The sequence below is a fragment of the Calidris pugnax genome, unplaced genomic scaffold, assembly GCF_001431845.1.
Source record: "Calidris pugnax isolate Ruff unplaced genomic scaffold, ASM143184v1 scaffold103, whole genome shotgun sequence".
NCBI classification, from domain to species: Eukaryota; Metazoa; Chordata; class Aves; order Charadriiformes; family Scolopacidae; genus Calidris; species Calidris pugnax.
The window spans coordinates 17,822,263-17,849,464 of NW_015090990.1; the positions used below are offsets into that span (position 1 = coordinate 17,822,263).

Genomic DNA, 27,202 nt, shown 5'->3' on the forward strand with positions numbered 1-27,202 from the left:
TTTTACGTAGAAGGGTGCTGTTATAATGCTAGAAAGTTGCCGGTTTCTGTTAAGATGTTTTTCTTGCATTTCCTGACTATTATTCTGTCAGAATTCTGTGCTGTTGAGAATGACAGACATACTTCAAGTCTCCAATCACCAAGCTGTAAATGTATCCTGCATTTTATAATGGGTTGTCTACAACCTAAAGAGCATGGTGTTTTCAGGAGTATTTTGAAACTGTCAGAATTTTACAGTTCTGGATTGAATGGATGAGTAGTTGAAGCTTTTCACTGGAAAATAGATAAGAGGTTTTTGTCAACTGGAGTGACACGAGAAAAGATTTAAACTGTACTTTTAAGATATACTGTACATTAAATATTTCAAGAATACATATAGGTGTGAACTTTCATAATGGAAGGTTTATGTATTTATGTGATATTATTCTTACTTATAATATGCTTTCTATATGCAGGGATACGGTGATACCAAGCTTAGTTCACTGTCCCTTGGTCAAGGCCAAGGCCCGATAGCTGTGAAAATGATAGAGAAGGCAGTAAAGGAAGGAACATGGGTAGTTCTGCAAAATTGCCATCTAGCAAGTTCGTGGATGCCAATACTGGAAAGAATCTGTGAGGTAAAAAGAAATATTATCTTCTTCTTATAGATAGTTTTGAAGGCATGTCTGATCCATACAGGCGACTGAAAAGCCAGCTTAGCACACTTCCTGATGATTCCCATTATATGTGGGTAATCATCACATTCTGTCTCTTTCCTTCTGGCCACTGGAGTAAAACTGCTCACAAACACTGTGGGGCTGGCCCATTCCTTGAACGCTAAGTCCCAGCCACTACAACAGTCCTCAGGCCAGTAAATTTCATCATGCATCTGTCGCTGCAGAAAAAATGTCTACTAAGGAAATTTACTCTTGAACTGCTTTAAGTTTCCCTGCCCCACCCTTAATAAACTTAACACATTTCTGATTATACATATGATTACTTTAGCTCATCCCAGAACAGCTGTATGACAGCAAATGGGAAAAGGATACATTCCATTGCTCTTGTGATATGGTGTCTGCACTTGGTTTTGTTCATGTTTTCCACAAACGTGTGCAGAGAGGGCAAATTTTAGTTCAAAATACTGAAGTTCTGAATAAAAATACACCAGCTGTAGAAGTTGTCATTTGTAACTGTGATTTTCACTATAATCACATAAGAAATTAAACTTCAGACTGTTATATTTTCCCAGTTTAAAAAAAATGCTTTAATAATAACAATTGACGTGTATATTAATCTATTGTGCCTTCCAATTGCCTGGTTTTATATCTGTTTATTGTAGGAGCTAAACCCCGATACAACACATCCAGATTTCCGAATCTGGCTCACCAGTTACCCATCTGCCACCTTCCCGGTGTCTGTGCTTCAGAACGGAGTGAAGATGACTAACGAAGCACCAAAAGGTTTACGGGCCAATATAATGCGTTCATACCTGATGGATCCAATATCTGATCCTGACTTTTTCAACAGCTGCAGAAAGCCTGTTAGTAATGTATTGTAACTTTGTAAACCAGTTACAGCAGACCTGGATGACTTTGAATGTATGGTCTGAGGGGGAAAAAGCCTCACAAATTAAGTCTACCATTGCAATGAAACTGGTTTTGATTACTGGCAGTAGTGAAGTAAATTTAATTTTCATTGTTAGTCTTCTACTTCAATTGAGATTGAGTCAATTGAGATTTTGTGGTACGGCATTAATAATACAGCTCTCTAGGTCTAAAAAACAAAAAAGGTAAGGGGGAAAAAATCTTAACCACTCCGTTCATAGTTAGATGTCTGTTTGCAAGCGTATTTTACAATATTCGTCTATAATTAATGTAGTTCTTCTAAATCAGATAATATATTTTGCTAAATGGTAAATGGAAAAACAAAAAAAAAAGTTCCTACCTGAAGTTTTTCTTTACAGGCCTGAAGTCTATCTTGATAATGGGGAAAAAAAACCCAGCAGAAACTGTGTGATGTGATGTTTTATAATATAATAGTGTAAAAAAGTATTCATTGGTACATGGTCTCATACGCCTAGCTGTAGGTGTCATGTATATTAATTACATTTACAGGGACGTAAAGCGTTAAAATGAAAGCTACCCTGACTTACAACCAGTATGTTATCAGTGCAGGACACGCTGGGCTTTGAATGACTCAAAGACAGCACTGCTGTACAGAAAGTGAGAAAAAAATAAACTGTTTAACCCAGCCATGAATTATTAATGGTGTTGCATTTGGTTTTAAGGCTGAGTTCAAGACGCTGCTGTACGGCCTCTGCTTCTTCCATGCCCTGGTGCAAGAAAGGAGAAATTTTGGGCCCTTGGGCTGGAACATTCCATACGAGTTCAATGAGACCGACCTGCGCATCAGCGTGCAGCAGCTCCGCATCTTCCTCGACCAGTACGAGGTAGGGCACCTCTCACAGCAGCCACTGGGCCTTGCTTGGGCTTTCTGGGACTGTCAGTGCTGGAACCAACGCAGACCGAGTGCTGCCATGGCAACTGTTTATGGGGGCAGTCAATTGGAAACCAAGGTCTACTTGCAATAGTGCTAAGCTCGTGCCTTTTACGTGGTTAAGTGTGCCATGATCAGTGTATAACTGATGTGGGAAGCTTTCAAATTACAATTTAGAAGTTCTGCCATGAAAAATAGAGTAGTGTTTTTTTCCCTATTGTTGCCTTATTTATTGGACTCTTATCCTGTGTCTAAGCAGGAGTTATGGATTCAGCTCCTGGTGATGTTACTGCAAGGTGTAACATATCGTACTAATACACTGAATTGCTAACTGTGATTCACTGAATGGTAGGGATTATACTAGACCCTGGACTGTTGCAGATTAGTAACAACTTTGATCTATTTGTGTAAATTTGGCAGATTATGCTTCCTTCCCTTTTTGCAGAGGTAGGCAGTGTTTTATAGACGTCTCTCTGGAATTCGCTAGCAATACAGTACACTGCCTTATGTTTCAGCTTCCTAAGTAGCCTGCTATCTGGTAAAGAGTTTTTTCCTGAAAGACAATTTGTACATAGTGAACAAAATTCTTGGTACTTTTTTCAACTGATTTGCTTTATCTCAATGCTCTGAGCATATCACCCACTCTTGCAATGAATTCCTGTAAATAATTTCTCTCTTATTACTCCTAATTCATTCCTTTCATGTGCTGAAGAAGAATCCAGCTTCTCCAAACTTTAAACGTGTTCAATTTTTTTTCTCAAAAAAAAAAAGTTCCCAAAATTTATGAGCACAGCTATGGCCCTGTGGCAGTATACACTTATTTTAGAAGTATGTAGAGCCAGACAAGTAGAGATACTTTGGAAAAGTTTTTCATAAAGTTATACTGAGGGAATTCCAGCTGAATTTGGAAATTTTTGGTGCTGTTATTCTTCAAAAGAAGCAATGATGGGTGACTTGAAGGATGATTGTTAAAGTATTTGAGAATCAGGAGATCAATGCTACAAGCATGAACTAGCAGAAGTAAATAACAGCTTTTAAACTTTCCAGTGAGAATTCGGGATGACTTCCAAATAAATTACAATTATACTGGCAGTGCTAGGCTGCAGTTCAGATCACTGTCTTGCTTTTTTTCAGGAAGTGCCATATGATGCTCTTCGCTATATGACAGGAGAATGTAATTATGGTGGCAGAGTCACTGATGACTGGGATCGGCGTACGCTCCGTAGTGTTCTAAATATGTTCTTTACCTCGGAGATCATTACAAATGCAGATTATAAATTTGATACAAGTGGCCTTTATTTTGTTCCTCCTGAAGGAGATGTAAGTATCCCAGAACAATGAAGTTATCAACAGCTTATTTTTTTCAAAAATAGATCCATCTTTACTCACGTTGATATGTGCCTCAGTGCTTACTGCCGTCACTGTTTACTTTTGTGGCTTAGTCTCATATTCTATTAGAACTTGTTTCAGTGACTTCTAAGCAATTAAAATGGTGCAAAACCCCACCCCATTTACTACCAAATAAATTGACTTTGCTCTGTGTCAGCCCACTTAGGGGACAACAAGGGAGAAGCCCAGCCTGCTGAAGTTAAAAGCATTATAAAATAGACCTAAGAGAATTAGTTGATTGTATCTGCTGGAGGTAGAAAGGACATAGTAATCAGCTTAATTTATCACACAGGGGAATTATGTTACACATCAGCAAAATGCTTTCAGACATGCGTCAAGCAGTGGGCGCAGTAAGGGGCTGCAGCCCTTTGCACTATGTCGCTTTGTAAGAGAATTTCCAATAGTTGTCAAATTCTGAGAAATCATTTAAGCAAAACCAATGCTGATTTCAGGGTAAGAGGCTGGAGTGAAGAATTTGTGAGGCACCTCTATTTCCTTTTTAAATTTTAGTTTACACACTGTATTCATTACACTAGTGAAGTTTGTAGTGGTTTTGAGACACAGTTTGCAGCCTCTCATAGGTATGTTTGGCTGTTCTGCATCTTCTTTTAAGTCTAATGTATTTTTTTATTTTCCTTTTTTTTCAGTACCAAAGCTATATTGACTACACAAAGACACTTCCACTCAATCCTTCCCCAGAGATATTTGGAATGAACGCAAATGCTGATATTACCAAGGATCAGTCAGAAACACAACTGTTATTCGATAACATTCTTCTCACACAGGTATGTAAAGAATCTTACCATATCTTTCTACTCTATCTCCACACGGCTATGTTCAGTTTTTTATTTTCAGTTTTTACTTATGGTGTTGTAGCTCCACTCTAGTGAAATTACTGTTCTACTTAAGAATATTTTAAGGCCTTTTTTTTGTTTATATTTTTCCTGTCTTTCTAAGGAAACATAGCTTCTGTGATTGTATAGTCAGTTTGCATAACTTCTACTCCCCCAACTTTTAACAATTTTCAACTTCTTTGGCCATTTTTAGCCCAGTTTGTAAGCCAGGTACAATTTAGGCATATTACAGCTCCTGTAGTATGAGAAAAATTAAGAGCTGAATGTAGGCAGCAAGAGGGTCATGGAGTGACAGCAAGACAGAGCTTGGCACTGCTCTGTGCCATTTGACAGCACCTGGCCAGCCAGTGGTGCTGATGGGTACATCAGAAATGGGGGGAGAAACACTGGTTTACAGTGGAACTGAGATTTCAGCAAAAAAGCAAGGACACAGTTCTGTAAGAAACCACATTTTTTCAGGAAATTTCTGAAATTAATTTATTTCAATCACAGGGGAAGAGGGTTGGAACTGTAATGATCTTTTCAACAACGCCTTTGTAAGAGCTCTCTTTTCCTGCGTTTTAACTACTCAGTCTCCTGAGTCCTCTCTCTTTTCCTCAAAATAAATCCACATTTTTGGCTCTCTCTAGTCTCAGGCATCTGGTGGTGGTGCAAAATCAACTGATGAAGTTGTTCATGAAGTCACAAGTGACATCCTGAGCAAACTCCCTCCAAATTTTGACACTGAAGCAGCAATGAGAAGATATCCAACCACTTATACTCAAAGCATGAATACTGTGCTTGTCCAAGAGATGGGACGCTTTAACAAGTTACTGCAGACAATACGGGATTCCTGTGTTAACATCCAGAAAGCAATAAAGGTGAGCTGAAAATACCTTTAAAGGCGTATACCTAGAACCTAGAGTCAATCTCTGAGCTATTGGTGCAAGTACCTTAGAGAACTGACCCTGAAGTCTGATTCGGATTGGTCAGTCAAACACTTTAAAGAATCCAGATTCCACACTGATCTATTTTTCTGTATCTTAAACATGACAGGAGTACAACGGAATGTAAAAGAACTACTGTGCCTACTGTAGAGAAACCAAACCAGAAAGTTTTTAACTGCAGATTTGCTAGCAAATAAGACAAGCAGTAACTGTATTCACATCTGTTTTTCTACCTCACTGTCAGGAGTGAAGCACCTCACACAATTTCTTTACAGATGAAAGCAGATCTCTTCAACACCTCAAACAGCAAAATTACTCCCAGTGAGGATTCCAGTTAAGATATCACAGTCTAAAATCAATGTTTGTTCTCAGTAGGAATCAAAAGCTGTGCAAAATACAGGAAAAAGTCAGTTTGGTTAGTTTTTATTTATCCTATTATAGCTTAAGGCTGAGGAGGCACTTAAAAACAAACCATAACAAACACCACCCCTCTCCCTTTGGTTAAAGCCAAACTACAAGCTGAAAAGTCTGACAGTTAAGAATAAGGCACTTGCAGCAATGCATGTTGCAGAGTTTTAAGAAAACTTTAAATAATAATAAAAATGAGCATTTACAGTTCGTAAAATTCAGAAGTGCACTGGGAAGACCATGTTTCTGAGGAAGCATGGCAAGGGAGAATTTTCCAGTATGGGCAGTTTTCTTCAAGAAAGGCTAGGGACCTTTTCTCTGACCAATCTAGTGACTAACTCCCAGATCAGACAGAAGACTGCAGTAACTTTTTAGGAAATCCATTATGGCCACTCTTCTTGTCAGTGTTGCTCCTGTCTGACTTAGCTAGAAGCTCATAGCATCTGCTGGGCAAAGAGCTATGTTGATTTTTAATCGTTAAAGCAAGGTTGTTAGGCAAAGCATTTTGACATCTTCCCTTCCAAAATTTCTTTTAGGGACTAGTAGTGATGTCTGCTGAACTGGAAGAAGTGGTAAATAGCATTCTGAAAGGCAAAATTCCAGGACTATGGATGAGTAAATCTTACCCAAGCCTCAAGCCTCTGGGCAGCTACGTGACTGACTTCCTTAACAGACTGAAATTCTTACAGGTGAGCACACCCCAGTTACACAGTTCTGTTCAATGTCACTTGTTATTTTTGTCTGTTGATGTCAGGTGACACCTCCACAAGTGAACACACATGCACAAATTACTTCCACTGAATAACTGACAGGTAAAGTTCAATTAATCTGTGCATCTGTTTCGTATAGCTGTTTGCTCATCACATCATCTAATGAAGCACTGCATTTTGCCACATGCCCTACCCCTCATGGAGTGCGGTAGTACGGCAGTAATACTGTGTGACAGAGTTTGCCTTCTGAAGTGAATTTAAAAAGGGGCTCTTTAACTGCATATAGATCTGGTGGTGATAATGAAGTTTAAAATAGAACTTAGGAAAATACTGTTGAGTTTCTTTTCCAGTGAGCAAACTTAAATTAGTAAAACATTTTAACACAAAATCTTATGTTGAAGTCAAATACCAAGCTTTCAGTAGAGTACTGGAGAAGAAAGCTGGATGAGTCAGGGAGAATCAGTGGGGTTCCTTCACCTGTAAAGCCTGCAAATTCCAAAAACTGACTTTAAATGAGTAATATCCAGAGTCTCAGCCATTCTTACTAAGCCACCACATGTCTTAGTAATCTCCATACCTGTTGTAAGAACAGGTCCCAAGATTGACAAAAGATCTAGGAACAAACAACGTTAAGTAAATAATAATAATTAAAAAATATCAAAATCAAAAGAAGCATCAAGTTTCAGGTCTAGAATGGTATTTACAAAATCTGCACTACCAGAGAAACTCTTATGTTTTTTGGACAAACATCACCCAGTCAACACACCCCAGAAACTTCCACTTTGATCTGCAGCAAGCCTGACAGCAGTATGTGTAAAGAACAAAAGTGCCATTTCTTAAACAGAATCCAGGACAGAAATTAAACTTGTAAATGGAAAACTATAGCCAGTAGCTAGGAAGATGATTTTTTCTTTTCCTTGGGAGGCAAACTACTTACTAGTAGAGACAAATAGTTTAGTTGTCTTCATTGTAATTCTATGCGATGGATGACTGTAGCAAAAAACTTTACAGACATCATTCAAAACTGATGTTTGCAATGCAACACCTCACATATATTACAATGAAATCCAGTTAATTTTGGCATTTTTAAAAATAATTTTTATACAGAGATATCCAATGTAAACTATTAAAAAAACCCACAACAACAACCAAACCAACCCCCAAAAACAACAACAAAACCCCTCCCCACCCCCCAAATCAACAGAAGTTTAATTAGGTGACATATCCTCCTCAGGAGGAAATGCTCCCTCCTCAGCTTCAAATTGCTGCACGCACTCGCAACATCTGACTTTGGCCCTGGCAGGGAAATACGGGCCTTTGAAAGAGAAAACAGCCTGCAAAAAATCTGTCATTTGCACAGAGAAACAAAAGTGAATCCCAAACAGCCTTCAGTTACAAGGGAGAAAAGGAGAACTGAACACTCATTTGATGAACTTACAAGGATGATGCATGTTTAACTGACTTATTCAGACTGAGTCATTAACATAAGCCAAGAGTTTCCAGGCAACAGTGTTGGAGTTTTGCTGTGTGGTTTTTGTTTGGTTGTTGGTTTTGTGGGTGTTTTGTTTTTTTTTTTTTAAATAGAAGCTAGTAATATTTTAAACAAGTTTAAAAGACACGGCAGCCACCCAGAACTCCACTGCTTTCAGAAAAGACAAAGACAATCCTGAATTCACAAAGAGAGAAATTAATGTTATTATAGAAGGAATTATATTATTATATATATTTATTTATATTATATATATATATATATATTTTATATTATATAGGAAAGCAAATGCTTTCCTAAATAATAGAAAAAAGTAAAGGCATTACAGTTGTGGTTTTTTTTTTTCCCTCCTCTCTCTTTTGCCACTGCAGCTGTGGTACGAAAATGGACCTCCACCAGTCTTCTGGATTTCAGGATTCTTCTTCACTCAAGCATTCCTAACAGGTGCCCAGCAGAACTATGCCAGAAAATACACCATTCCAATAGACCTACTAGAATTTGACTATGAAGTGCTGGAAGATAAGGAATATGAAATTGCTCCTGAAGATGGTAATTAAATTCATGACATAATTATCTGCCTTTGCTAATGTATTCAGAAGTTAACATTAATTTGCAGACTCAGAGTTATGCAATTAAGTTAATGGTTTCAGCTGGAAAACATACACAACTGCACTGCTCCCCATGAGATGCACAAAAAGTGAAGAGGCAAAATACTATTTAAGTCCTTAAGAACCGCTGAGATTAGTTCACCTCCCGGATTAGCACACAGATATAAACAAACACCAACAGAGGCCACTCCTTACCCCAAACTTCCCAAAATAGATGCTGAAATGTGGAGTGAAATAAAGGAAGGAAAAAAAGGCAAGTTAGATACCACTTGAAAATCTGATCTATGTCTGAAGATGTGTATTTTCCTAAGCCAAAGAAACCAAACATTTAGTTGAGAAGTTGGGTAAGCTGCTGTAACTACCCTAGAAAAATATCTTATGGCTATGATCACAGTGTACAACAGGTGATTGCTCTAAGGGGAAAAAAGCCCTATTTTTTATCAAACCACTTTATTATATATTACTTACCTTAGGTTCTAGCTGCAGATACTTTTGTTAGCTTGCCCTTCCTCAGGAAAAAAACAACCAACAGATTAAATGGAACTGGCTTTAATACTCTTTTTTTTAATACTTTTCTGAGGATCAGTTTGACTGGAAGTTGTGTAAAAAGAGGGGAGGTGGCTGGGAGAGCCACATCCAATCCCTTTCAAGTCATATTCTGTTGGGGCAGGTTTATAGAGCAAGAAGATGCAAAAGTTTGATGAAAAATAGATGTTGCTGTAATTTATTGTTTTCTTCTGGAGAGCTGATGGAATGACAGCTGTTATTCTGGCATGACATTATGACATGCCAAAATAAAGTTACTTAAGTTTTTTAAGCATTTAAGGATATTTTTCTTCACTTTACGCCGTTAATGAGCCTCTTTGGAAAAGTATAAGCAAGTTTTAATTTGAAATATAAGCAATGAAATAATGTGAAGACTAACTCATGAAAGACTTGGTTATAAGATCGAATCTCCAAGTCTGGAAACATTAAAGCTGATAGAATGCAGTACGTACAGAAAACCACAATAATGATAACTGTAAAAATAGCATCCTGTACTTTAGAATTATTTTTAACCTCCATCACTCAGAAAGATTGGATACACTACGTACCACTAGACGTTGTAACTTTATAAATCCTTATTATCGTTACAACTGTATAAATTGTAATACAGTGTAAGATTGTGTTGTACTCAGAGTTATTTGATCACTACTTGGAACACCGAATATTGACAAAGATTCCCACACAATCACCTGACAGCAGAGTGCTTTGCACCAGCTGCTGCCCTCAGCTAGAAGACATTTTCAGTTTTTTATAACCTGGTATCTTTTCCAACTGATTCAGGGGTCTACATTCAAGGATTGTTCTTGGATGGAGCACGCTGGGACAGACAAACTAAGAAGCTTGGAGAATCTCATCCAAAAATCCTCTATGATACAGTACCTGTGGTCAGTATTTTTCATTTGGTATTTTTCATTTTATAGTATTATATCCCAACAAATACCATAGTCTAGAAGGAAGTAACAGGGTAATTCTTAAAAAAGAGTTGGAATTGAAACGTTTTGTATTGAAATATAAATTGTCTGAGAGGAGCTAAGAATCTTCTGTTAATAATGACAGTGGCAGGAAGTTTGGTGTTGCATATTTTGGGAGAGGAAGCAACCTGCTAAGAAAGAGGAAACAAGAAACAGGTTTTCAGAGCTAACTGTTGAAAAGCAAACAAATCAAAAAAATCAATGTTAAAATGCTTTGGCCAAGCCAAGACTGTTTCACTTTTTTTACTTTTTTTTTTTTTTTCAACTGAGATGAAAATAATTATTTTATTCTTTACTGCAGATATGGCTAAAGCCGTGTAAGAGAGCAGATATTCCCAAGCGACCGAGTTACCTGGCCCCAGTGTACAAGACCAGCGAGAGAAGAGGAATCCTCTCAACTACAGGCCATTCCACCAACTTCGTCATCGCAGTGACTCTCCCTTCAGACAAACCCCAAGAGCACTGGTAATTATTTTATTCTTTACTGCAGATATGGCTAAAGCCGTGTAAGAGAGCAGATATTCCCAAGCGACCGAGTTACCTGGCCCCAGTGTACAAGACCAGCGAGAGAAGAGGAATCCTCTCAACTACAGGCCATTCCACCAACTTCGTCATCGCAGTGACTCTCCCTTCAGACAAACCCCAAGAGCACTGGATCAGACGGGGGGTGGCATTATTATGTCAGCTTAGCTCATAAAACTATCGCAACTGATGGAGGTAGGTGCATTTTCCAATTCACTTACAAGGGATATATGTCAGTCCTGAAATACCACGGAAAAAGAGGAATCAAAATGAGTGTGTTTACAACGTTGCATTTGTGCCTTTAATGATATTTGAAACAAAACACTAAAATATAAATGTAGACAATAAAACCTTATAAAAACCCAACAAAAATATTTGCTCCTTGAATAATTTTATTTTCTGAAGGCTCCTTATTTATAAGGAACATACATAAAATGAACACAACACTGTTGACAATGAACAAAACAGCATTTGATCATTTCCAGCTTTATAAAATTTTAAAAAATGATTTAGTTATAACAAAAAGACTGATAGCTCAGCAAGTTATCTTACAGGATAACATAATCACATTTTAAACCATAGACTCAATTGTTAATGGGAGGGGAAAGAAAAATAAAAATAATAATAAAAAAATCACACTGCATCTAGCAACTACAATATTTTCTAAGCGTAATCACAGCGGATTGAGTGCAATGTGATCTACATCAAAAGTCATATGGGATGTCACACAGTGACAGCATTGTAATATACAAGTAACATTTATGCCCTCCAACAAATACAAGTTAAATGAGACTCTGGATTCAAGCAGAATGGAATGTTGAAGCCAAGTAGAAATGTAGTGGAATTCAGATTGTCTGTAACATGACTCAAAAGTGTACATTAGAATCATTTGGAATTCAATACTGGTAGAAACACATCGAAGAAGCTGCAGCTGTTACACTGCTCTTCATAACTTGTAATAAATACTAGAAAATAAAAGGAAACAACCCATATTTAATGAAAAAATACTGTTCCTACCTTTAAGGACCATGTTTTTCCCTTGTCTGAAGATGGTCTTGGAAGGAAGTTAACTATTTTCCTACGGAGGCAGTGTGTTAAGCTACAACCATATTCCAACTAATACAATAGTAAATATACTACCTGAAACATAGAAATCTTCATTTGAAAAGAATTAAAAGAAATAAACTTTAAAAAATGATTTGACAACATATCAGTTCAACCACATAATGACCCCCTTATACTCGACAGAATTAACAGAAAAGGAAAATTAAGGGTCAGTTTAATACATAAGAAACATAGGTCATTTAAACTTAGATGCTCAGAAGGTATCCAGTGAGTTAAGCCTCTTTGAAAATGGTACTCAGTGACCTAATATGGGCACTACGAAAAAAGTCACCCAGGATCTTTATACTGCAGAAATTCAGTTATCTGAAGCTAACAACAGCATGTTTGCTAATTATGGTCCAACAGTAAACATGTTTAAACAAGAAAAAAGAAAACCTGAGTTCAGAGCATGAAATGGTTGCATGCCCGAACTCTGGGCTTTTGGCTTCTTCACTGAAGAAACTGTGCCCTTCTTTGAAATGGACCCTTAATACTGTTTCTTGATACTGCATTAGGAAGAAATACTGGCAAGATCCAACCTATATCTTTGAAATACACGAGCTGCTCTCAGTAAAAACTTAATTGACCAATGAAGCTTCAAAACGTAAAGAGCCACAGGCAACACATTAACTTGAAATGGAATGAAGATACCAACTGGCTGTCATTAAAGGCGTTAGGATTAGTGTTTTTAGCAGCTACACTGGCACCAAGCAGATCGAAACAAATCTTACAGCACATAGTCAAGATACAGCTTTTACCTGGCATTCACATAAAAGAAGACGGACTGTTATGTTTTAAAAAAGGCTACTACCATGCTTAAGACTGGTACTACAGACTCAACTTCCACTCTTCACAAACTCACAAGTTTTTTAAGGAGATGGGTACAAGAAGATCTAACTCATGTCTGGCAACATAAGCAAATCAGCACAATCCGATCCAGGACAGCTGATCCCAGCAAGTTAAGGCCCAAATGTTCAGTCTATCCTTCCAAGTTACACATACCACGGATCTACCACATCTGCTTTTTAGTAATCTAATTTAAATACCAAAAATTGTAAAAAAATATCATAGAAATGAACTCCTTTATGCTGGAAGTAGAAATCTTCTTACAAACTCTCTACTGCCAGAAACGGCTGGTGCTACAATGTCTGATCCCAAGGCATTGTAGAAACAGGTTTTGAGCTGATAGTACAGTATCGTAAATAACCTACCAGTACTACAAACACAGAGCAGAATTTAACCTTTGTGCCCAGGTTCAGTAACCAGCATCTTGCACTTTGGATTGTTTTAACATGAAGAGGAGAAAACACTACAAAATAATTGTTTAAAGAAAATGGAGAAATTCCCACATGGATTCTCTGTTAAAAGAGTTTGCACAAATTCACAGCCACAATTCTTCAGTAGTTTATGCTGCAAGTGGCACACAATACATGTTTAGCATCTGTAAAAAAGAACCAGAAATAGCTCAATAACTCCAACATCAGGGACTCCCCGAAACTAACAAACACTAATTCTACTGCATTTTGCATTTTCCTACTAATATCAAGGAACAAACATCAAATAAATCTTGGTCAGGAAAACATTGTCAAACTGGTCCTCGACAGAACATAGCACTTTGCAGCGTACATTGCAACAGCCTGCCTTCTTACACATGGAGTGCAGCTTAATGCATACTCTAAGAATTTAAACAGTGTTAAAGTTTTGGGTTTCCAGTCATGTGCTGTTGTAATATTTAATAATTCAAGTCGCTACTATGCAGAAGAATCAGCACAGAATGAATATATATATACACACATGCACATATATATATATATGCATGCATATATACATATATCTCTATACATAGCTCTATACATATATATAGATATATATGCACGGTACTTAAAACTTACGTGGCACTAAAAGCTTACTCAGGTTCCTTGCAGAGGTCTGAATTTCAGCTGTAACGTTTTCTGGGTTCTACTCAAATGTACTAATGAAATTGTATTTTCCCAAATGAGTAGATGATTCACTATATTATTTTTTTTTCTTAAGCAAGCAGTGCTTCCCATATAGTACACTGAACTTGGCATTTATTTCTTATATTTAGTATTTCCTAATTGTCAATCACTTGAGTTTAGAAGATGCACTGGGTAATCTCATCTGATTGGAATTAGAAAAAAAGAAGTTAATCTAGAGAGAACTGAACATACTGTACTTGTGTAAGTAGTGCAAGCCACTGCTTTTCCTCTGAGCAATGTGCATACAGTGAAACAGTGCAGACTCAAAGCCATACAGTAACATTATTGTAACCACAGTGATTACCAGAATTAGGTCAAAACTGGATGTCAAGCACAATTTTATCTTCATAGAGGGCAATCACCAGCATGATGGCAAATCCAAGAAGCAGGCCTAGATTCTGAAGAATAAACTGCCCCACGGGACAATAACCATGCTCTTCATTGTCTCCATCTCCATGAAGCATTTCTGGAAGCTAAAAAGAAAAGCAGATTTAGAAAGTTATTTCACGTCTATTTCATTTATACACAGGTAAGTTTACAAGATGATATTGTTAAGAATAAACACTCCAGGATTCAGTTAAAAAACCTAATACATTAAGACATGGCTAAAACTCTACCTAACCACACCACATACATCACGTATTCACAAAACAAACTAAAAACACCTCTGCTTTTGACTTTTTTTTTTTTTAAACTTTTACTGGATCACACATCTACTTGAACTTTAAGTTCCTCAGATAAGGACCAGCCCAGCGTTCTTCCGAGTTCTGCTCTTTTGAGTTCTTTTACTCAATTAAAATTAAGTAATGCTCAAACATAATAAAAAGCTTTGACTATTGCTACAGTAATTATATTGCTATAAATATACCCCATATTTACATACATTTCCCTTTTAAATATGGGAATAATAGCTACAAGTAATTAAAGAGAAATTCTATGTGACCTTATGCAAAATTCTGAAAGCTCTGGATATTCCTTATATTCCTCACCTATGAAGAAAAGTCAAATAGCACTGACAAAAGCAACAAATAATTGCAGACTTGGAAGATGTAAAAATAAATCTTATGAAGTGTCTTACAAAGCCACCCATACAGAACAGAAATAACTTAAAGTGTTTAACAAATAAATTAATTCAAGAAAGCATGAGGTAAACAAGGAATTATTTCATGACACACTTAGTAGAGAAAAACAGAATACAGAACAAAACAGAGACTTCAGGTAGTTGCATCACAAGTCTCCATTTATTGCTCTTCGTTAGCTGGGCTAAACTAGTTCTCATTATTGTAAGTATCTGAATACTGCACAAGAGACAATGACAAATCATCAGAGCATCAAATGTGCTAAAAACCCAAATATATTACCCATCTGTCTTGTACCTCTTTCAAAAAGAGACATAAAGCTGAAAATTAATAATTGAGTATTTAAATACAAAAAAATATACTGGTGTGAAAAATGTTTATCACCTATACAGTAGACCAGGCAGCTTAACAGCAAGCACTACACCAAATTACAAAGTACTGTAAAGTCATTAAGAATAAATGAAGTAATCACAGACTTTACAGTACTGAATACTGCTATATAGCTCTCATGTTGGCAGGCAGATTTGTTGTAGAACTATTTTCTTTTTAATAAATCAGAGCTATGTTCACCAAGTAATAAAAAACCTAATCAGAGAATTGTGCTAGAATTGCTGCTGCCAATTCTCACCTTCATGTTTTCTGACTGGAAGGATCTGCACGTAATTAAAGTTTTATAATCAACTTCTACAGAGCCATAATATTGCTGTTCCAAATCTAAAGATGCTCTTAAAAAAATTAAAGAATATTCTGGCATCTATTTCAAAACCTAGCCAAGAGCACAGTGCTCTGTCTCCGTAACCTCCAAGGTTTCTGGTCACGGACATGAAAAGGTAGAGTATGATGAGCAGAAGCAGAAGCCTCAGCTATGGATAGTGACAGCTGCCATGTGTCTCCAAACCCGTGGAACTGAAGAGCAAGTAGAAATCCCCTTTAACACAGAATAAAAGGTTATTTAACAGTAACCAGTACTACGAGCACACTCTTCCTCCTGAGTATGAAGGCAGAGCAGGCCAGCACCACTTTGCTCTCCCTCAGCTGCAGAATCCCAGTGTAGAAAGGGTCCTGGAAAAGCCCTAAGGGGGAAGGAGGAAGGTGGAAGGATGCTGTACACTGCAAGAACTTGTTACTGCTAAAAAAAAAAAACCCTCCTGGTGCCATTTCAAGTCCTAGGTTTTATGCAAAAATGCCACAGAATTATAACAATCTTACCATGTCAACCAACGCCACATAGAGGAACATGCCTGCAGTGATTGCAAAGATCCACAAGGTGATGTTGTTAGCGTACTGTCCCACCGCTGTGCCTATCAGCATCCCCACGTAGGCCATCATGGCAGACAGGAGGTTGTACACAATAGCTTGCTTTACTGTCATACCTGCTTTAAGAAGCACAGCGAAGTCACCTAAAATGGAGACAGAACACAGGGGTTTAGTATCAATGCTTCTCAGGAGAGTAAGTAGATAAATTAGCCTACGTTTACTATCTCACCAACCCAAGGCATTGCTAAAGTGAAAACGCTGCTACAGAGGCTCAAAGGAAGACTGGACAACAGGATATGACAACTCTTATAAGAACTGTATTTCTGTGCAGTAATCAACCTCTTGATTACAATATGGTTTAAAAGTGCCTATTCATCATGCTGATTGTCAGAAAGGTAATAGTGATTAATGGCTAAAGGTAAATGGAAGAGTCTAGATCTGGTCCTCCCTCAGAGAATACATCTGTGCCTACAGCCTTTTCTTTACTTGACCCAAGTTCTTCATGGCACATAAAACCAGAGACTTAGTTTTGATCAACAGCTGTGAAAATTCCTCTTGGCTATGTACACCTCATTCTGCAAGTTCAAGAGGAGGATAATGAAGCGTTAGTCCCCACAGAAGGTGACAATGAATTTGAGAAATATAGCATTAGGAAAAGTTACATCCAGAAAGAATGACTTCACCCCATGTCGAATCAGTTTGCTTATTTAAGATGTGCCGGGTTAACCTGTTTTATTTTGAATTCAGGACAGCTCTGCTAAAATTGCTGATAGAGGTAGATGTTCTACAAAGATGTAAATTTTCATCTTGTAATCAGCTGTGATAGTTTTACTCCCTTCAAACTGAACTCTTGTGAATATGAGGAGTGGAAGATGGTATGCAGTTATGAGGGTAATTAATGTAATATTCTCGTGTCAAATATGCTAGAAATTAATTGCTCAATCTAGAATCAAACCAAAAATATATACAGTGAACTACTCACTAGCAAGTTATAAGAACATCAATATATATTGCAATCCTTTATATACTGCAGCAGCTTCACTTAACTAACAATTCTGTAGCACCGTTGTCAAACCATGAATGTCTGCTCTATTATTTCCCATCTGTGCCCATTACTTACCTTATACTTAGTATCTGCCTATATAAAACGCTTTCACTCCTCACCTCCAAGGGTCCTGAAGTACTTGTTTTACCTTACTTTTGATCATTCAGAGCTAGCAGATCATCAAGTAAGCACACTGTGAGTACATACACAGCTTGATCTAGCAAAATTTCACATTCCTGGCAAAAAAGACGTTGACTCCTCTCTCTAGCTGCTCTTTTGTAAGTAAGTCTCAGGGTGTACTAAAACTTCACAGGATGTGCCTTATGGCTCACAGGAAAACAACAGATTTCATCATGGATAGCTAACCCCAAGAAATGCTGCAATTAGGGGAGAAGAATCAACGGCACTGGCAACAATTTCTACAGGCTTTACCCTAAATAGCCATCCACACCTGCTAGATTCAGCAACAATTGGTACAAAACATCTTCTGAAGATCTCCATAAAGAATTTTACTTAAGTAAACTTGTATTTACTTCTGTAACTTCACCTAAGTTTGTGTGAGACAATGCCACACAGGGTTGTGTGCAATTCTCTCTATAAAATGTGGAGGTATAACACCAAAATGTAAACTGTATGCTCTTAACAACATTTTCAAAACATGTTCAAAAAACTTGATAGAATTGCTATAACTAGATATGTGCCAAAATAATCCTGTATTATTATTCTCATTGTGTCCTCTGAAGAAATATTGCTCCATTACTCTCTGAAGTTCTGGTCACCCTCACAGCACCTGCATTGCATCGTGCTTATCAGGATGAGTGTCACAACAGCTTCCAGATAAATATTTTGTACAGCGGAAGACACTGAACACATTGAGTTTATAGAATTAGTTACCTAATTCATGGGGAAGCTCATGACAAAACACTGCTATAGATGTACTAATTCCTCCTGTCAGTCCAGCACTAAAAGCTGCTCCTAGGAAAGAAAAAAAAGAAGATTCAAATGATATTTTACTACTTTCAAGTCAGAAAATTTAATCAACAAATTTTCCAGAGATGACACCCTTCTGTCAGAATGCATGCTCTAATGTTTTTTTCATTATGTCTGTGTCCTGTCTGTATATAAATTGAAAATACTGGAAGCATCCTGGATATGCATTACCACTGCATACTTTATTATTCAGTTTATCTGAAAAACAAACCCTAGGAGAGAAGCACAAGAGCACAAGAGAGACAAAGGCAACAAGCTACTGCAATAGCACCACTTTTACATTTGCAGGAACTCTCAAGTACATGAGGACAGTTAAGAATGCACATAAGCAACAGTCTAGCTCTCTCCAGGTTGGAAATCCAAACTAATATTTAACCCATAACTTCTCTATTTCCTTTATGTCTATTTGTACAGCACATTAATAAGTCAGACTTGGAAAATAATGAGAAAAAGATTGGTATAAACCTCTTTCAGTAACTTTTACGTAAGCTAATTTAATTCAATCAACTTTAAGTTCATACCTCAAATAATTCTGAGATGAGAAAACTGGTATTAAATTTCTATACTGTAGTAGAGCAAGGCCCCAGAAGAGCCTGCAGTGGGCAGTCTAAACAGGCAACATGAAGTAGAAAGAGAAGATACGATCTGAAGACAGAGAGAAAATTTAACTTTCCTCTGGATTTCTCATAATTTGACATATCAAGAAGATGAGTGCGCTTTTCTAAAATGTACATTTTACCAAAGAATCAGCTGTTTGTGCTTGACACAGGAATATTTAGAAATGGAGTTTCAATACAGTGAAGTTCTCAACAGATGGCGCAGTGATCCTTTTTGGCCTTAGAAGCCAGTGTCTAAGTATCTTACCTGTTTAATGTAAAAATGAGGCAAAAAGTTAATTTTTATGGACCTCAGTTTCTTCAGAAATTGTCTGGATAAAGTGGAGAAACTGTAGGAGATTCCATTGTTAACTCCAGACCCTAATAAGTAGCTTATCCCCATCCTTCAAAATGGGTATGCTCCTTGTGCTAGTATTTCAGAACTCTGTGTACTCTTAGTAGCTACCTTGGTAAAAAATTAAAAGTATCTACCATCATTTTAACTTGTTTGACATCTATTCAAATAAATGTGTTTTACAGTTCAAATCACATTTACAGGTTTATGTGATTCAAAGTTGATTTAATAAATCTAATAAAATGTTTGGTACTTAAATTTCTTCTACATTTGGCTACAAATAAATCTATACTGACCACAAGCCAAAACAGTACTTTGCTTGAGCAAAAATTAAATTATCCTAATAATTTTAAAAATTACTGTGTCAGTAACCTGATTCATAGTCCATTTATTATTTACAACTACTGTATAATTCTATGTATTAATAATAATATATGTAGTATTATAAGTGAATATAATTGCAAATAAGACTGAAAGGCAAGCATTTATTAGTCAAAGGCAAATACTAAGATGCAAACAACAAATGTGCATTACATGTGCTCTATAATTCTAAAGGAGGTCTGTCTGCACCTATCTCTATTTGGCAGAGGTTGCTACTATTTACTACCAATCTAGTAATCTTAGTGGAAATATTCACATATTAACATATTAACAAAGAAAGACTGTTACAATCGATGGCCTTTTAATTTCTGCTCTGAAGGAGATTAAACAATGCCAGTAACCACAGCAGCTAACTGGAAGCCTTACCTGTCATCGCTGATAAGTAAAATATTACCAAAGTTACTAAAGGTGAGAAGAAACTGTTGAGAAATACTCAGTGCTTTTGCTTACCGATTGCTAAGCCATCACTAAAGTTGTGAATGCCATCTCCCATAATTACCATCCAAGCAATATTAGCTATCCCAGTATCTTTCAGGTCTTTTCCAGAATGACAGTGGCCATGGGAATGATGGGAATGTTTGTGATGCCAGTGGTGACTGTGTTTTCTAGCTATCATTTTATCTTCGCCATGGCTGTCATACTCTGAATCGTGAAGATCACGCTCTCGAGCAGCATGCGAGACGTCGTTGTGAGAATGGTGCATATTGTTGTCCTCTTCTACAGACAAGAAGTTCTTGGGAGGGGATTCCAGCTGCCCATCTAAATCAGTTAGTTCAGTTTCATTGAGTCGATCTTCAGATAAAACTGAGTCATCTGCTCCTACGTTGAAGCCAGTTGGGAGAGACACTGCATTAAATCTTATTTAAAATATCACCAACAACTACTGCATCATTGAGCTAAGAATTTAATTGCTTTGTGAAAACAACAAAATGTTCAGCCCAGCCGAGGCTTGGATCTGTAATTGTGCTACTGATGAAGTTTATGGTTCAACATTGGAAACGGACAGTTGCCAGATGATAATAATGTCTCAGAAGCTGTAGATAGAATCTGAATGGCTCAGGAAGCATTAAGTGGCTACTCTCTATGCGTGCCCACACAGGTCACAACTTAGTCGTCACCAAAGCATACCAGGATCTGCCACTGACTCAACAGATCTTTAAACACTTTCTGTATTGCATGCACCTTTGAGTCAGAACCTTGTGTCACATAGTGAGCTCCTTCAATGTGGCTCACTACCCTGCTAGCAAGCAAGGCCATTTTTACAAAGAAATACGAAGTGAGAACAATGCAGAAGGCATATGTGCATGAGTATAAAGTCTTCTGATATTTCTGAAGTGTTAATAAATAAAGGAAACTGGCAACCTGTGCTCCAGGAAACTGAACCAGTTGTGGAAAAAAAGCAGTTCTGGACAATGAGGTTACTAGCTCACAATAATTCAAAACAATATTTCAGAGTCAAAAATAAGCAAACATTATTTGGAGGCTGTTTAAAAAGAAATGGAACGGACATTCAGGTCAATGGTAGTGGCGTTGCAGTTCAAAACTCAAATTCAGCATGGGCTTCCAGTGTAGTGCCAATGATTTACTGATCAGCAGAGTGCACTTTCAGAAGAACAGTGTTATAAAACCAGTAGGTACCTCCATGTCATTAGAAGCAAAATTCCTCTGATTATCCATTAAAAGAAAATGAAAACACTTCAAATAGAAGTACCACCACCCTCACAGCCGAAAGTCTTTCTACGTCAGTCCCAGATCCCATCGTAAGTTGTTTGAGTGGAGAAGGCTACAGTCCCAACTCTCCCTTCTACAAACTATTCAAATTAACAAAATTGCATTTGTATAAATTAAGCCTGTGGATTCTTCATCAACAAATTAATTCAGCACCGATGCAGGCAATGGAAAGGGAAGTTTATGAAGCAAAGCCCTTCTCCTTCCCCCTCCCCATCAAGAAGGGTGATAGAGCATTCAGATTGTCATGAAGAAACAGTGTGTGAAAGTTGTTTTGGATACTTGAGGAACATTCAGGATACTTGGTTGTATTTATGAAAATAAATTAATTTTGTTTGGCCTTCTCAGCCAAACTATAATTGGTCAGAGGCTGCAATCTTCAAAGTGCACAGATATCCCCTTTCAGGTTGTGTGTGTTCATTTTTGATCTAATTTTTGCCAGGGCTGAGCTACTCAGGCATGGCTTATCCAAAAACATCCCCAAACCAAACAAATTTAAAAAACCCCAAAGAACCACAGCCACCTAAAACCTGGCTGCTTCAGAAGTCTGAGAACCATTTGTATGGCATATTAGGAAGTGTTCAAAGTGCTCTCAGATCTAAGGAAAACAAAATAAAAAGAGACTTAATAGAGAAAGCCTATTAAATCTTATTAACAATGATTTGCATAATAGCAGCAAAACTGTACAAGAGATTACATGCTACATGCCATAGGTTACATGCCATTACTTTGAATCTCATAATCAGAGAAAATTCTGAAAATAAATGCCTACCTGCAAGGGGTTTGAGCTGAAGCCAGTCAGCATCTGGTCTATTATTTAATTTCTGATCGGAAAGTTTCCTTCCAATTGGTGATTCTTCAGTCTGTTTTTTCTTGCACCATTTCTGCTTACTCTGCAACAGGAAACAGATAACATCTGGTTTGTAAAAGGACATAGGATGTAAAAGGACATCCAAAAAATCTCTTAAAAAAAGACTGAGTTACTCTCTCTTAATATGCCTGACAGAAGTATGTGACTACAGAATATTAATCTCTCTAAAGCTCAGCAACGATATCCATCCCAGTGGAAATTCTGAGGTACCTACCAAAGAATCTCACTCACTCACCCACAGACAATATTTCACTTCAGTAACAAAGCACATTATGAAAAGGATTGTTCCAACGGCCCAGAAACACAGGTATATAAGTTATTATATTTGCTTATTTTGTTCAGGAAAACAAGCATGTAGCAAGAACAGCTCCTCTATTTTGCTCAACTTTAAGTTTTACACTCCTATAACTTCCTTGCATTTTCCTTTAGAGAAAAGCTTGCTACTTCCCTATCTGCTGCCCATGCGACAGAGATCACAGATTTGCCACAGCAGCCTAGGGGATTTAATTATTTAATTAATCTCAAAGAAGACATGCTCAGTGTGACAGTGCTTTAGAGAAAGAGCTGTAATTCTTTTACTTAGATCTACCTCATCTGGCCAAAAAGGTGATCTGGCAATCTCCCCTATCAGATTTCTACTTTGCCTTTCCGAATTACCTTGTTAAGAAAGGCAACTTCTTCTAGAAAAGGATTTATGCACATAAAATCAAACAGAATGCAGATTAGCACCACTTCTTCATGTTCACAGAATAATGAATCATCACACAGACAATTCCTCAACGCTTGGAAGATAACTTCAGGTAATTCATATTTCAAAATAGTGTGCCATTTCAGTGCCTACCTTTTGTTTATTGTAATGCTTGTACATTCTTATACAATGTTCAATGATGAACAAAACATAAATGCCTCCAAGTGCCACAAGACCTTTCAGCACTGGATCATTTTCTTCTAGGAAGCCTTCAGCCTGCACTCCATGTCCATGGGCATGTCGATGGGACCGCTTGTGTTCATGAACATGACCTTGGCCATGGTGGTGACTGTGGTCGTGGCCTCCATGTGACTATTAGGAGGAAAAAACAATAACACAGCATGACCTGGTGCAATCAGGAGCCTGAAATATCTCCGAGTTTAGATGACAAAATATGTAACCATGCCAGAAAAGTAGCACAAATAGACTTTAAAAGTTGTGTTGATTTTGTGGTTTTTTTTGTTGTGGTTTTTTTTTAATACAAACACATTTTACCCTAGGAATTTTTCATTAGACTATTCATTACCCTAATCAATAAAAAAAGATTCCTCTGGGAAAATTTTAGGGCGGGAGTGGGAGATAATCTAGCTTCAGCTTTTTTCTGTCACAATGCTGAAGATAATGAGACTGTCACAATGCTAAAGATAATGAGACTAACACTCAGAAATGTCACAAGGAATTACCGTTCCTATACTCCCATTAGCAAACAAACCTCATGATTTTTTTTAACTATTACAGTCAATTGCAGCCTTAATTCTGATCTGAAATATAAACTTTCAAAGAGAATACATGATAAAAAGTTTGTATTAACATTTACACAAAAAAAACCTCATGTAAACTTTAGTCTTTTTGCTAAAAAATTTAAGGTAACCAAATCTTAGAAAACACTTCCCTTCTAAGAATTACAGTATATCATCACAAATTAAAAACTGCTTACCTTTCCAGGAACTTGGATGTTTTCTTGATTCAGTAAGTCAGAGGTTACCTTCTACCCAAAAGCTAGTAACCAGGAAGGTTAGTTCCCCTGATGTACTTTTAGGTGGTACTGATACACAAGTATCAATAGGCAAATTGCTAAAACACTCTTGTTAGTCTCATTAAGCGTTTTGAAATACCATGACAGAAGTTAAAACTATGAATACACAACTGTGAGCACTGTTTCAGGATGTCCCTCATTGTCAGGTCAATCTACATCTGCATCAGTGAGCATTTATTCTTTGAAAATTCTATATAGAGTTACAATTATGAATAAAAGCTAAGGAAGCAATACTTACATGTGGCAACAGATGGAGCAGTGCATCTCCACTCATTGTTCCTACAGCCAGAGCTACCAAGAAAGTTAGAAGAAATTTGAAGCACCATTGGTTAATGATGGGAATCAAGATCACACCTAGCAAGGAAAGCAGGCTAATGACGGTGATAGAGATGATACCACAAAACCAGGCTGTGGAAGAAATGAATACAGAAAGGTTGTCAGAACAACACTTGTAAAACTTTTAAGACCGATTAATGATTTTCAACTATCTCTTAAGAAGGTGACTTTCCTTTAGCCTAAGTTGTGTGATTGTTCATTCAAAAGGTGCTGAAAAATATGAAGAAGGTACTGAAGTTCACAGCATAAAATACACAGGCTTATTCAAGGTACAGTACAACATAGTGAAAGACATCAAAGACAATCAGCTAAAAAGAGACCCAGCAATTCTTCCTGATTGTAAATTCCAGGCTTAGCTCTGTAGCCCTTAATGAAACACAAAAAGCAAGAGATTTCATGCTGGAACAAAAATATCTTTGCTACTTAACTTACTAGGGCTTTACAAGCACTATTTTGTTTTTAAAACAATTCTGATGCAAAATTTAACTGGAATCCATATTTCTTCCTCTTTGCTAGGAGTAACATGTTCAGCTAGGCATCATTCTCTTCAGCTGGTGCTTTGAAACATATGTTTTCATTTATGAGAAATAAGTAAGACTCAACCTTTGACAGAAGAACGTTAAAATCAAATGCTAAAATAAGAGCTTGAAGAGCTGCAAGTAACTTGCTACCAACAAAAAGCAGTATATGTTTGTCATGGTTTGACCCCAGCCAGCAGATAGGACCACGCTCAATTCTCCCCACCAAAGAGGGAGAAGAGAGAAAGAATGGAGGGGAAAGGGAAAAAACCAACCTCATGGGTTGATATACAGTTTAATAGAACAATAACAGAAAAGGAAAATAACAATAATGATAATAATAATGGTAAAGGAATATACAAGATGAAGTAATACACCAAACATCACTCTGACCACCTGGAGAGTTGGTTGCCCAGCCTGTCCTGAGCACAGGTCAGAGTTTTCCCTCCCTGCGCCAACCCCATTTATATTCTGAGCATGACATCTACGATGCAGAATATTCCCCTGGCCAGCTTATTATGTCTGTGCTCCCTCTCAGCTTCTATGGGAGCTGAAAAAGTCCTTGAATAATATAAACATCAGCTGGCAACAATTAAAACAGTATGTGTTATTGACATTCCTTTCATACCAAATCCAAAACACAGTAGCCACTAGAAAGAAAATTTACTCTATCCCAGCTGAAACCACCAAGACAATATTTTTTCTGAGATCGTCTACTGTCATTCAAAGAAAGAGTGATAATGGAATATGGTACACTCAATATAAGCCTGTTAATTAGGGAAGATGTGAAAAGGAGGAATTACACAAGAAACAGATCCTGTAAGCAACCACACATGACTCTTTTTTTCCTCCCCTTGCTTCTCTATCACTTCTCTTGTTTCTTCCCATCACAGAAACTTCAAAGAACGCTTAGTAAAAACTGCTTAATTCCAACAGTACCGTTCAAAAGGTTCACAGTCCCAAACATGGGAATAGTGGGGGCTCCTATTTTACAAACATTAACTGTTTGCACTGAGATCTTTCACGACAATGATTTCCTCAATCTGAACTTCTTTTTTCTTCATTTATTTTAAATTTTAGCTTAAATACTTCAGGTTTTTTCCTAGCTTCATTTATAATCAAAAATGTCTACACAGTTTCCCAAGTTTAATGAAAGTTAACAACTCCTGATTTAAAATCATTAGCATCTCCATACTTTGGTGCACAATCTGGCTTCCTTACATCTATGAAGGTCCACTCATTATTGATCAAGTTTTGATCAAGTAGGGGAAAACACCCTGGGAAATGGCAGGGCTGGGGAGCAGAGGGGAAGAGAGGAGGAATTAATATGTTGTAGCTGCTCAATGAGTTTTTGAGGAAACAATTCAATTCAAATGCAAAGGGTACAAGAGCACATACACCAGGAGAAACTGACTGGAAAAGGCTTTAGCAAGTATGCAGTGTACACTTATTGATACCAAGGGGAAAGCAGAGTTGGTGAAAAGGCAGAGACTGCCATCAGATGAGAAACTAAAAAGCAGAGGTTGGAAAATGGGAATACAAAAGTAGGTCTAGAATGGAAGCAGAACCCTGCCGACCAAAATACTGCCACTACACAGCCTTGATTCATCCCCAGAGCACTTCAGTCATGTACTCTGGATTAACAGGCTCTGCCCAAAGAAACAGCATACATGGACTTGTAACCCAATGCTGACTCATGCATGCATGCACAAGTGGCCCAAATAAAAATTACACAGCCGTTTGGCAGGACATTGTATCTCCAATCTGGACACTGACATTATTACATCAAGTGCCAGGTTAAAAGACCAACAGCCTTACATGGAGAAAAATGGAAAGGAGATTATGCAAACTGGCTTAAGTTTCATATATCATAGCATAGATTTGGCAAACACATCTCTGAAGGGCTCACATACTCTTATGATTGATACAGCATCTAAACATGGCACCGTGATTAAGATGAGGCACATGAGAATTAGAATTCGGAATCTGTGCATCTCTCAGATCTTGGTCGTCAGCTTCTGTCTCTGTTTAAACTTTTAAAAAATGGTATGGAACCAAAATTATCGGCAAAACGTTGCTGCCAAGCCAAGGATAAAAAATATATACAAAAGCTGTGCCCGACTCCACAGTTGTACATACATGTACAAACTCTCATACAAAAAGGACTACTACGGAAGACTTAAGGAAGACAAAATTCTGACACAAAACTTTTATGTAGGATTTCATTCAATTGTAGTGTTCAAAACACTAAAATATTATTG

The 27,202-nt window shown here is 37.3% G+C and overlaps 2 protein-coding genes across 5 annotated transcripts in view; one reads left to right on the top strand and one right to left on the bottom strand.

Annotated features, from left to right (window-relative positions):
* The window catches only part of DNAH7 (dynein, axonemal, heavy chain 7), a 118,825-nt gene extending 107,562 nt beyond the window's left edge, over nucleotides 1-11,263 (top strand). The window contains exons 57-66 of the mRNA XM_014954155.1: nucleotides 455-616; nucleotides 1,318-1,518; nucleotides 2,266-2,427; nucleotides 3,609-3,794; nucleotides 4,511-4,648; nucleotides 5,347-5,577; nucleotides 6,588-6,740; nucleotides 8,622-8,799; nucleotides 10,185-10,288; nucleotides 10,866-11,263. Coding sequence (XP_014809641.1) covers nucleotides 455-616; nucleotides 1,318-1,518; nucleotides 2,266-2,427; nucleotides 3,609-3,794; nucleotides 4,511-4,648; nucleotides 5,347-5,577; nucleotides 6,588-6,740; nucleotides 8,622-8,799; nucleotides 10,185-10,288; nucleotides 10,866-11,072 — 1,722 coding nt within the window. The 3' untranslated portion in view covers nucleotides 11,073-11,263. The remainder of the gene's footprint in view (nucleotides 1-454; nucleotides 617-1,317; nucleotides 1,519-2,265; nucleotides 2,428-3,608; nucleotides 3,795-4,510; nucleotides 4,649-5,346; nucleotides 5,578-6,587; nucleotides 6,741-8,621; nucleotides 8,800-10,184; nucleotides 10,289-10,865) is intronic.
* Nucleotides 11,264-11,271: 8 nt separating this feature from the next.
* Nucleotides 11,272-27,202, bottom strand: part of SLC39A10 (solute carrier family 39 (zinc transporter), member 10) — an 84,996-nt gene continuing 69,065 nt past the window's right edge. For 2 of the 4 annotated variants that reach the window (XM_014954368.1, XM_014954367.1), the window contains exons 4-10: nucleotides 24,326-24,495; nucleotides 23,145-23,363; nucleotides 22,205-22,325; nucleotides 20,155-20,523; nucleotides 18,277-18,357; nucleotides 16,290-16,480; nucleotides 11,272-14,474 (exon numbers count right to left, since the gene is read on the bottom strand). In XM_014954368.1, the coding sequence (XP_014809854.1) occupies nucleotides 14,316-14,474; nucleotides 16,290-16,480; nucleotides 18,277-18,357; nucleotides 20,155-20,523; nucleotides 22,205-22,325; nucleotides 23,145-23,363; nucleotides 24,326-24,495 (1,310 nt within the window). In that variant the 3' untranslated portion in view covers nucleotides 11,272-14,315. The remainder of the gene's footprint in view (nucleotides 14,475-16,289; nucleotides 16,481-18,276; nucleotides 18,358-20,154; nucleotides 20,524-22,204; nucleotides 22,326-23,144; nucleotides 23,364-24,325; nucleotides 24,496-27,202) is intronic. The other 2 variants (XM_014954369.1, XM_014954370.1) reach the window with 2 other exon arrangements.